General features: G+C 52.4%; 1 protein-coding gene across 8 annotated transcripts in view; it reads right to left on the bottom strand.

Annotated features, from left to right (window-relative positions):
* Positions 1 to 2,549: 2,549 nt before the first annotated feature.
* The window catches only part of RTBDN (retbindin), a 10,910-nt gene continuing 2,300 nt past the window's right edge, over positions 2,550 to 11,159 (bottom strand). For 2 of the 8 annotated variants that reach the window (XM_017895075.1, XM_017895076.1), the window contains 5 exons: positions 6,804 to 6,990; positions 5,921 to 6,080; positions 5,708 to 5,818; positions 3,852 to 3,948; positions 2,550 to 3,010 (listed from right to left, as the gene is read on the bottom strand). In XM_017895075.1, coding sequence (XP_017750564.1) covers positions 2,783 to 3,010; positions 3,852 to 3,948; positions 5,708 to 5,818; positions 5,921 to 6,080; positions 6,804 to 6,972 — 765 coding nt within the window. In that variant the 5' untranslated portion in view covers positions 6,973 to 6,990 and the 3' untranslated portion in view covers positions 2,550 to 2,782. Of the gene's footprint in view, positions 3,756 to 3,851; positions 3,949 to 5,707; positions 5,819 to 5,920; positions 6,081 to 6,803; positions 6,991 to 7,605; positions 7,670 to 11,159 lie in introns of those variants that run through there. The other 6 variants (XM_017895073.1, XM_017895078.1, XM_017895077.1 and 3 more) reach the window with 5 other exon arrangements.

The following is an 11,159-nucleotide window of genomic DNA, read 5'->3' as shown; positions in this document are numbered from 1 at the left end:
CTTGCTCTGTCTCCCAGGCTGGAGGGCAGTTGCTGCATCTCAGCTCCCTTCACGCTCCGCCTCCTGGGGTCACGCCATTCTCCTGCCTCAGCCTCCCAAGTAGCTGGGACTACAGGCGCCCGCCACCTCGCCCGGCTAGATTTTGTATTTTAGTAGAGACGGGGTTTCACTGTGTCGCCAGGATGGTCTCGATCTCCTGACCTTGTGATCCGCCCGTCTCGGCCTCCCAAAGTGCTGGGATTACAGGCTTGAGCCACCGCGCCCGGCCGACTTTTTTTTTTTTGAGATGGAGTCTCGCTTTGTCGCCCAGGCTGGCTAGAGTGCAGTAGTGTGATCTCAGCTGATTGCAAGCTCTGCCTCCCGGGTTTACTCCATTCTCCTGTCTCAGCCTCCCGAGTAGCTGGGACTACAGGCGCCCGCCACCACGCCCGGCTAATTTTTTGTATTTTTAGTAGAGATGGGGTTTCACCATGTTAACTAGGATGGTCTTGATCTCCTAGCCTTGTGATCCACCTGCCTCGGCCTCCCAAAGTGCTGGACTTACAGGCATGGCTACTACGCCCAGGCTAGTGACTTTTTTTTTGTCATCACTATATTGGAGTTGCTTGGTATGCAGTGTTAGATAAGCAGAAAAACTTGCACTAACTCACTGAATTCTCCTTTCTCAATTCTGTGAAAGGAACTCATTTCCATTTTATTTTATTTATTTTATTTTAATTTTCTTTTGAGACAAGGTCTCACTCTCTCACCCAGGCTGTAGTGCAGTGGTACTATCTCAAGTCACCACAACCTCCGTCTCCTGGGTTCAAGTGATTATCCCACCTCAGCCTCCCAAGAAACTGGGATTACAGGCATGTGCCACCACGCCTGGCTAATTTTTGTATCTTTGGTAGAGATGGAGTTTCGCTATGTTGGCCAGGCTGGACTTGAAATCCTGGACTCAAGTGAATGCACTGCCTGCCTCAGCCTCCCAAAGTGCTGGGATTACAGGCATGAGACACCATGCCCAGCCCACATTCCCATTTTAAAGATGAAGAAATTGAGGCTCAATCTGGGCAATGTGTGAAACTGAAGTTACAGCGTAAGTAAGTGGTAGAGCTGGGTTGTGAACACAGGTGGGCACTACACAGGGTCATTCTCACCAAACTCTCTGGTCTATATATGTATAATATGGGGTCTTGGACAGGCATGGTGACTCATGTCTGTAATCCCAGCACTTTGGGAGGCCGAGGTGGGTGGATCACCAAGGTCAGGAATTTGAGACCAGCCTGGCCAACATGGTGAAACCCCATCTGTACTAAAAATACAAAAATTAGCCATATGTGGTGGTGTGTGCCTGCAATCCCAGCTACTCTGGAGGCTGAGGTACGAGAATCACTTGAACCCAGGAGGCTGAGGTTGCAGTTTACCAAGATTGCACCACTACACTTCAGCTGGGAGACAAAGCTAGATTCTGTCTCAAAAAAAAAAAAAAAAAAAAAAGGGCCTGGCGTGGTGGCTCATGCGTGTAGTCTTAGCACTTTGGGAGGCCGAGGTGGGTGGATCACCTGAAGTCAAGAGTTTGAGACCATCCTGACCAACATGGTGAAACCCGATCTCTACTAAAAATACAAAAAATTAGCTGGGCTTGGTGGCAGGCACCTGTAATCCCAGCTACTAGGGAGGCTGAGGCGGGAGAATCACTGGAACCTGAGAGGTGGGGGTTGCAGTGAGCTGAGATCCTGCCATTGCACTCCAGCCTGGGCAACAAGAACGAAACTCTGTCTAAAAAAAAAAAAAAAAAATATTGAGGTCTGGCTTTTGCCCAGGCTGCAGTGCAGTGGCAGGATTATAGCTTACTGCAGCCTCGAATTCCTGGGATCAAGTGATCTTCTTACCTCAGCCTCCCAAGTAGTTGGGAGTTCAGCACGTACTACCATGGCCAGTTTGGTATTCTGTGTCTGCATGTCTTATTATTTTTTATTTGAGACAGGCTCTCACTCTGTCACCCAGGCTGGAGTACAGTGGTATGATCATGGCTCACTGCAGCCCTGAACTGAGCTCAAGCGATCTTCCTGTCTCAGCCTGCTGAGCAGGTAGGAATACAGGCACGCACCACTACACTGGGCCAATTTAAAATTTTCTTTTTCTTTTTTTTTGTAGAGACAGGTTCTCACTGTATTGCCAAGCCTAGGCTTGAACCCCTGGGCTCAAGCAATGCAACCACCTTGGCCTGTGAAATTGCTGGGATTACAGGCACGAGCCTCTGCACCCGGCCTTGAAGTGTGTCTTGAGGCCTATACAAGTTAGGCAGCTTTTTGGGACCCTGGTGGCACATAGTGGGAAGGAACCCCTCCTGCCCTTGTCAGCCCCTGTTCTGACCCTCTCTCCATTTCCAACACCTGGGTGTTCCGAGTTATGTTGACTGCTCTAGGGCACAGGCCATCCATCATTTACACTGTAGTATGAATTAGTCACTACTTCTAGGATCTGAGGATTAGACGTGAGACATCTATTACTTTCTGGCAATTCTCCTTCCCACTTATTTCCCCAAGAAGCAGCCACACACATCATGTGCTCTAGCTGGCGACTTTATTCAAAGGGGAGAGGGAAAAGTGAGAGAGAGAGTTGGTTCATTTCTGGGATAACCTGGAGAGGGGTGAGTCTCTTGAGCTCCAGGGAGGAGGGACAGACATCTCAAAACTATTATAGAAGGCCCAGAGGGTGAGGGGTGGGGTTCTGGGTGTTCTGAGGGGCAGGGCTGGGGGAAGGGACCCTCCCCCAACTCAGGTCCACGCGTCCGCTAGGGGCCGCTGCCGCTTCCACTGCCACTCCCGCTGCCTGCAGCGTCCAGGATGGAGGTGCGAGGGCGGCGGGAACGCCAGGAGGGAGCTTCCCGGGCCCGCCGTCCTGGTCTGGGACGAGGTAGTGCGGAGATGGAGATATTGAAGCAGTGACGAGCTCCAGGAGCGGCCACCGGTAGGGCGTGGCCCAGAGCCGAGCGACAAAGGTCCGTCCCGTCTGCGAAGGTCTAGGAACAAGTGGAGTTAGGGCCGTAGTGGGCGGAGTCCAGAGGGGGCATGGCTTTCTCCCAGGGGCGTGGCCGCGGGAAGGGAAAGTCTGTAAGTTCCTTTGGGAATGGGGTCAGAGGCGGAGTGTGCAGTTTGGGAGTCTGTGTGCGGGACCACAGTGGTGGCAGGTCCTTGGGGAGTGTGAATGTTCTTACTGGGCCCTAGCGGGATGAATCAGGGTTGGGGCAGTCGGGGGGCGCGCAGAGAGGTCTGTATCAAGGCTGGGGTTTTGTAGAGGGTGACGGGGCTTCTGGATCCTCCATGGTGAACGGTGGATGGACCCAGAGCAGCGATGGTTTCTTGGGAAGGGCAAATCTGGACTTAGAGAGCTTTTGGGGTCAAAGGGCGCAACCCAATAGGAGGTTGGGCTAGGGAAGGGTTGGAGTAGGGACCTGAGGAGTGCCAATCCGGTCTCTGGGTTCTAGACACCGTAAGAAAGAACTTGGTGGGGGTCGGGGGCAGTGGCTCACGCCTGTAATCCCAGCACTTTGGGAGGCTGAGGCGGGCGGATCACCTGAGGTCAGGAGTTCGAGACCAGTATGGCCAACATGGTGAAACCCTGACTCTACTAAAAATACAAAAATTAGCTGGGCATGGTGGCAAATGCCTGTAATCCCAGCTACCCGGGAGGCTAAGGCAGGCGAATCACTTGAACCCGGGAGGCAGAGGTTGCAGCGAGCAGAGATCGTGCCACTGTACTCTAGCCTGGGCAACAAGAATGAAACTCCGTCTCAGAAAAAAAATAAAGAAAGAACTTGGTAGGGAAGATCTCAGTCTCTTCACCCTCTGCCTCACGCTCACCTGTCCATAGGTAAGGCAGCTAGGCTCACAGCCCCTTTTTTCTGAGAGTGGGAGCCAAGTCGGGCCACAGGTGATATCATCTTCGCAGTTGGTGAACCTGGAGATGGTGAGTGGAGAGGTGGGTAAAGCTTTTGTAGCTACATGCCAGCGGATTCCGGTTCTTCTAGACTGTGTTCAGTATATGTCCCCCGTTGGGATCCAGGCCCTGCCTCTTAGAACCAGTCCCCTGCTAACTCCATCTCTCCAGATTTCATCCCACCCCATATTCTATCAGATCTTTCCATACTCTGGGCCACGTCACAACTGGCCTCGTCCCTGGAGACCTCAGACCATTTGTTACGGGCCAGTCCCTCATATTTTCCCACTTTTTCATTTTCCTTTTATTTATTTTTGAGACAGGGTCTTGTTCTGTGATTCAAGCTGGAGTGCAGTGGCGCAATCATGGCTTATGGCAGCTTTGACCTCCTGGGCTCGAGCAATCCTTCCACCTCAATGTCTCAAGTACCTGGTACTATAGGCACGCACCATCATGTCCGATTAATAATTTTATTTTATTTTATTTTTTGAGATGGAGTCCTGCTCTGTCTTCTGGGCTGGAGTGCAGTGGCCCAATCTCTGCACACTGCAACTTCTGCCTCCCAGGTTCAAACAATTCTCCTGCCTCAGCCTCCCAAGTAGCTGGGATTACAGGCGCCCACCACCATGCCTGGCTCTTTTTTGTGTTTTTAGTAGAGACAGTGTTTCGCCATGTTGGCCAGTCTTGTCTCAAACTCCTGACCTCAGGGGATCCACCCACCTTGGCCTCCCAAAGTGCTGGGATTACATGCGTGAGCCACTGCATCTGGCCCATGTCTGATTAATTTTTAAATTTTTTGTTGAGACTGGGTCTTGCCATGTTGTCCAGGCTGATCTTGAACTCCTGGCCTCAACCAATCCTCCTACCTTGACCTCTCAAATGACGGAGATTACAGGCGCCCTCCCTTTTACCTTCTCTTTTCAATCAGGAGGACTCACTCCTTAAGAAATCTCAGGGCCTGGCTGGGCATGGTGGCTCACCCCTGTAATCCTAGCACTTTGGGAGGCCAAGGCAGGCAGATCACCTGAGGTCAGGAGTTAGAGACCAGCTTGGCCAACATGGTGAAATACCGTCTCTACTAAAAATACAAAGCTTAGCCGGATGTGGTGACGGAAGCATGTAATCCCAGCTACTAGGGATGCTGAGGCAGGAGAATCACTTGAACCCAGGAGGCTGAGGTTGCAGTGAGCCGAGATCGTGTCACTGCACTCTAGCCTGGGCGACAAGAGCAAAACTGTATCTCAAAAAAAGAAAAAAAGGCCGGGTGCGGTGGCTCACACCTGTAATCCCAGCACTTTGGGAGGCCGAGGCGGGAGGATCACGAGGTCAGGAGTTCGAGACCAGCCTGACCAACATAGTGAAACCCTGTCTCTACTAAAAATACAAAAATTAGCCAGGCATGGTGGTGTGCACCTGTAACCCCAGCTACTCAGGAGGCTGAGGCAGGAGAATCGCTTGAACCCGGGAAGTGGAGGTTGCAGTGAGCTGAGATTGCACCACTACACTCCAGCCTAGCCTAGGGGACAGAGTGAGACTCCATCTCACAAAAAAAAAGAAAAGAAAAAAAAAATCTCAGGACTATGAAAAGCCACATCGCCATATGGCAGGTATTTTAAAAGCTGGGGGCTTCTACCTGGGCTCTAAATATTAAGCTGCATCTCTTAAACCTTGGCCCTGTTGGAGGCCACTCCCCTTTATACAGAAGGCCAAGCAAACTGCAGGCTCTGCCCTCTCCCCCGCCCAAGTCACAAGCCACGCCCCTTGCCCCCATGTATCCTACCAGGCCTGGCAGAGCTCCTCGCAGAGCGGCTGTGCTTGGCGTACCCCCAATAGCCGCAGGTGGAAGCGACTGCGAAGGGCACGTTGGAGGTGTTCCAGGAAGGATTCGCACCTAGACATTGGGAGAGAGAGGGCTGGATGGGTTAGGACCCGACGGGAGTTCCAGGGCAATGGGCAAAGTACACGAGAAAACAGTGGAGGGTGCTGTACTCACTCGGGGCTCGGCACTCCACAGCGTTCTGGATGGTTCCCAGTGCCCGATATCTCTGTTGTGTCCATCTCTGAAGGACAACAAGTTCCTGGCAAAGGGGATCCCTGTGAGCCAGGGTCTTGGATCCTCAGATAAGGTTTGGGAACTGAGGGCTGGGGATCCCCTGGACAAGGGAGACCCCAATTACATCAATCCTCACAAACCCATAACTTAAGACCCTTCCTTTGGAATGCAAATGCAGCTTCAAGTAGTAATAATCATTTATTGTTTATTTCTTTCTTTTGAAATAGGGTCTTGCTCTGTTGCCCAGTCTGGAGTGCAGTGGCACGATCTTGGCTCACTGCAACCTCCACCTCCCAGGTTCAAGCAATTCTCATGCCTCAGCTTCCAAAGTAGCTGGGATTTCAAGTGCATGCCACCTCATCCAGCTAATTTTTGTATTGTTAGTAGAGACAGGGGTTTCACCATGTTGGCCAGGTTGGTCTCAAACTCCTGACCTCAAGTGATCTGCCCACCTCGGCCTCCCAAAGGAGGCTCACGCCTCCCTGGGATTATAGGCGTGAGCCACCGAGCTCCGCTCATATGCTCATTTTCTTAATCTTAACAATAGCTTTGCGAGGTATGTTTGTTATTTCTCTCTTTTTGGGGGTCCATGTGAGACCCAGAGAGGTTAGATGACTTCCTCAGGGTCACATAGTTACAAAGGGACAGAGTTGAATTTGAACCCAGGCAGTCTAATTCTTATCTACCATTCTTCAGCACTATCCCTGCCTCCCACCTTCGTGGCCCTGCTAGGCCCCTCTCATAAGGAAATTCTAACATTGCCATGGCAGGGTAGGTGTGGGTTTCTGGGTGTTGGTGGTGAGGCAGGGTCTGGGGTGCTCACCTGCCAAGTGCAGCTTGCCTTTGCCCAGATCAGCTGCCAGCCCATGGTGTCCCTGGGACCTGGCTTGGAGTGGGTGGCTCCCTCCACAGGCTTCTAGCAGGATCCATGCCAGGGTCAGTTGCAGGACCCAGGTCAGGCCGATGGGTCGCATGTGGACCCTGCAGGCCATGTCCACCTGAGATAAGAGCTGGCAGACATAGTCTGGGGTTCAGCCATTCCTTTCTGTGAGCTTAGGGTGGCACCCACCCAATGCATACCCAAGAAGCAGTGCCAGACAGAGTAGGGAAAGTGCAGCTGAGGAGGAGGCTGGGGCAGTGGCCAAGGACATTCAAATCCCAGGAGACCACCAGGGCCTGCCTCCGGCCTAGGAGCCCCCCTCCCATCAGAACCCTGTCCCCTCTGTCCCCCACCAAGTGCCACCCCCACCAAGCTTAGACCACAGTCGCCCTCCCCATCCAGCAGGATCTCCCACCTTTTTAGTCCTCAAAGGACCCCTTTTTTTCTCAGAATGAAGGGGACCGCCCTAGCTCTTCCAATCCCCCTCTACTGTTCAGTAATTCCTCCTTCTCTTCTATGCGGCCTCCCTCCTCCCTCTCTCGCTCTCTGCCGGCCCTTCTCTGGGTCACCTTCTCTCGGCCCACAATCGGCTTAGGGGCCACCCAGAGCTGGGCCTTTGGGACCAAGAGTAGTGTGGCAGGGCTCAGGTTCTGTCACTGGGGCCCAAAGCCACAAGGCAGGGACAGCTAGAGGTCTGTGGAGAGAAGACTGTCCCCTTCCTGCCTCCCCGAGTTCAGCCCCTCACCTGTTAGCTGGATTGGGGTGTAGAGGCTGATAAGACACCTCAGGATCCACTCCAGGAAACTGGCAACTGAAAGGGGCGTGGCTTATTGCAGGGGCGGGACCTCCCACCGTCCCGCCCACACTCCTGCTGACCGAAGGCTGGCCAACTTGGGGCTGGTGTGTATATATCCTTGTGTTTGCTTTTATGTTGAGCTTGTGGCTTAAGCTCTGGTATCTGTATATGTAGGGAGTGCGTGTGTGTGTGTGAGGAAGGTGTGTTTGGCCTACAGCCTGTGTGTGTTCCTGACACCTGTGTCTTTTGTTTGTGTGACTGTGTGTGTGTTGAGCATGTATGTGTGTGTTTGTTGTGTGAGGTTATGTTTATGTGTGTTTCTTGGTGGAGTGGTCGTGTGTGTGTGTGTGTGTGTGTGTGTGTATACGTTCGGAATTTGGGGAGGATTGTGTGTCCCAAGCCATGATGTGTGTGCAGTTGAATAAAACAGGATCTTAATAAATGTGAGAAGGGGAAATGTAGGATCGGGCTAGTGTCCCTGCAAAAATGTTGGAAGTCAGTGGATAAAGGTTTTTGACGGCCGGGCGCGGTGGCTCAAGCCTGTAATCCCAGCACTTTGGGAGGCCGAGACAGGCGGATCACGAGGTCAGGAGATCAAGACCATCCTGGCTAACATGGTGAAACCCCGTCTCTACTAAAATACAAAAAACTAGCCAGGCGACCTGGCGGGCGCCTGTAGTCCCAGCTACTCGGGAGGCTGAGGCAGGAGAATGGCGTGAACCCGGGAGGTGGAGCTTGCAGTGAGCTGAGATCCGGCCACTGCACTCCAGCCTCGGCGACAGAGCGAGACTCCGTCTCAAAAAAAAAAAAAAAAAAAAAGATTTTTGACTATGAATGTTGACCATGAATGAACAAAGAAATGTCATGTGCTGAACAGGATGTGTTTGCATGCACACATTCTATGTCCTTCTGAAGTTTCTGCGAATGTGTGTTGCTTGTGAACACTCCCTTAACTCATCCATTCATTTGACAAACATTTATTGAGCACCTACTGTGTGCTAGACTCTGGGGATGCAGTAGTGAACAACACATGAAAATTTCAGCCAGGCATGGTGGTTCACACCTGTAATCCCAGCACATTGGGAAGCCGAAGTAGAAGGATCATTTGAGACCAGGAGTTTGAGACCAGCCTCGCCAACATGGTGAAACCCCATCTCTAGTAAAAATAATAAAAAAAAAATTAGTTGGGCATAGTGGCACATGCTTGTAATCTCAGCTGTTCAGAAGGCTGAGGTATGAAAATAGTTTGAACTTGGGAAGCAGAGGTTGCAGTGAATCAAGATTGTTCCACCACACTCAAGCCTAGGCAACAGAGTGAGACTCTGTCTCAAAAAAAATACATAAATAAATAAAAATAAAAGACACACAAATCTTAACTTTCATAGAGCTGACATTCTAGGTGGAGAATCGGATGAGAAAAACATCCCTGCAGTGGGTACGGGTGTGTGTGTCTATGTGTTGTGTTGGGAGAATAATTTGCCTGTTTTAGATTATCATTTGTGTGCAACTGGACATCCCTTGGTTTTGGAACTATGTGACTGTGCTTCCACTGGTTGAGTGTTTATATGTGTTGTTTGTGTGTGTTTGCATTGGATGAGTGTGTGTATGTCTGTGTTTCCTAAGTATGTGTTTGTATGGCTGCAGAGTGTGAGTTTGTGTATATCTGTATTTGTGGATGTTTGCGTGTGTTTGCATTTGCTGAGTATGTGTTTGTATGTGTGTTAATTTGCAGAATGTGTGGGTCTGTGTTTGTGGTGTATATGTTTGCAGAGTGTGTTCAAATAAGTGTTTGCGTGTCTGTGTTTCCTGAATATGTGACTGTATGTAAGTGTTTGTGTGCCTCTCATCTCAGGGCAAGAGAGGCTTTTTGTCTGCCTCTTTTATTGCTGTATTCCCTCCCAGATCCCCAAATACTACGTTGCACATAGTAGGTGCTCAATATGTGGTAAGTGAACAAATCAGTAGATACCATCTCTGGGTCCCTCTGTGTGCACCCAGTGATGTGCTGGAGGCCTCAGTAAGCAAGACCTGCCGGACCTAGCCTTCTCCTGGTCCATCTTGAGGTGGTCCAGGATGCTTGTGGGTCAGATCTGTTCAGCCTCTGGGCCATGCCTCACGCCAGAGCCTCCGCACCCTTTGTCCTTCCCTAATCTCAGCCCCCGACCCTGCGCTTGGATTTCAGCACCGCGGACAGGAGCGCGTGAGACCAGCACCAAGGAGAGCTCCCGCGGTCGTCATCGTGAGCTAGGTCGCCAGGGGCGGAGTCTGGGCCATGGACGGAGAGATGTGCGAGCAAGGGACTCAACGGGACGGCGACACAAACATGCCGACAAACATATAAGAGAGACAGACAGATATAACCCAGGCAAAGGCGCGAACTTGAGGCGACAAGCTCCTGGGGAAAACCCGGACCCAGCCTCGCCGTCGCCCCTGTCGTCCAGCAGGGGTCGCTCTTACTCAGCAACCGCGCCCTCCAGGACCTTGGGGCCAGATAAAGGCCACCACCCCTTGGGAAGCCGTTCTGTCCCCCAGTGCCAAGACTTGGAGTTCGGAGGGCTCGGACACCCTCTTCTCCAACTTCGGGAAGCATGGTGGATTTGGCCTCACCTGTGTGAACATGGAGGAGCGGCGAGGGAGCTGAAAAGCGCTTTAACTGCCCCCCTCTCCAGCTACCAGCTAATCGCTCCTATAAATACAGACGGCCTGGCCTGGCTCCTTAATCCGGACCATGAGGGAGGGGTCGCTAGAGGGGCTGCAGGGTTCCCTGAGGAGGCTCTGATTGCGGGGGGGCGGGGGGCGTAATATGCATGCACATGTTTTTCTGAGGTTGTCTCTCCTGTGAATATGGGTCTCCTCAGTGAAAATGTTTCTCTGTAAGCATGACATCTCTCCTGGGGCTGTAGAGGTCTCGTGGGTGGGGACAGTTTTCCACAGAGGATATGGCTTTTAGGGGTCTCTGATTGGAGGTATCCTCCCCAGGGTCTCCACGGGAATTGTTACTCCTGGAATCTTTCTCTTTGGGGAATGCCTCTTCCGTGGGGAGGGGGATGGCTTTTGAGAGGAACGTCACCTCTCAGGGACCATATCTCTTAGGAATGATTTTCAGGGTTGGGGGAGTTCTTGATTGGAGAGGGCGTCCATGTGGAAACTATCTCCCCGGGAAATGTGTCTCACCAAGGGGTCTCTGGGGATGAATGCGGGGGGAATGTATCTCAGGGAGAAGGCTTCCTTTGGGGTGTAACTTAAGTGGGGGTTCTACCCCTAAGAATGTCTCTCCCCTGGGGCGTGTCTTTTTATAGGGGTGTCTCGGCAGCTTGGCTCCCATGGGGGCACCAGGAGGCTCCGCCTCCCCGGCCACCCCTTCCCCCCTAGCGCGGGCAGCGGTGGCTGAGCTCGGGCTCGGGTGCCCAGACGCAGTGACGGCGCCGGGCCCGCCCCACTTCGCTCCGCCCCCCCCACCCCCCCCCCCCCCCCCCCCCCCCCCCCCCCCCCGGGCCCCCCCG

This window comes from Rhinopithecus bieti, unplaced genomic scaffold, assembly GCF_001698545.2.
Source record: "Rhinopithecus bieti isolate Rb0 unplaced genomic scaffold, ASM169854v2 scaffold_26199, whole genome shotgun sequence".
NCBI lineage: Eukaryota > Metazoa > Chordata > Mammalia > Primates > Cercopithecidae > Rhinopithecus > Rhinopithecus bieti.
This window is presented reverse-complemented; position numbering and strand designations above follow the sequence as displayed.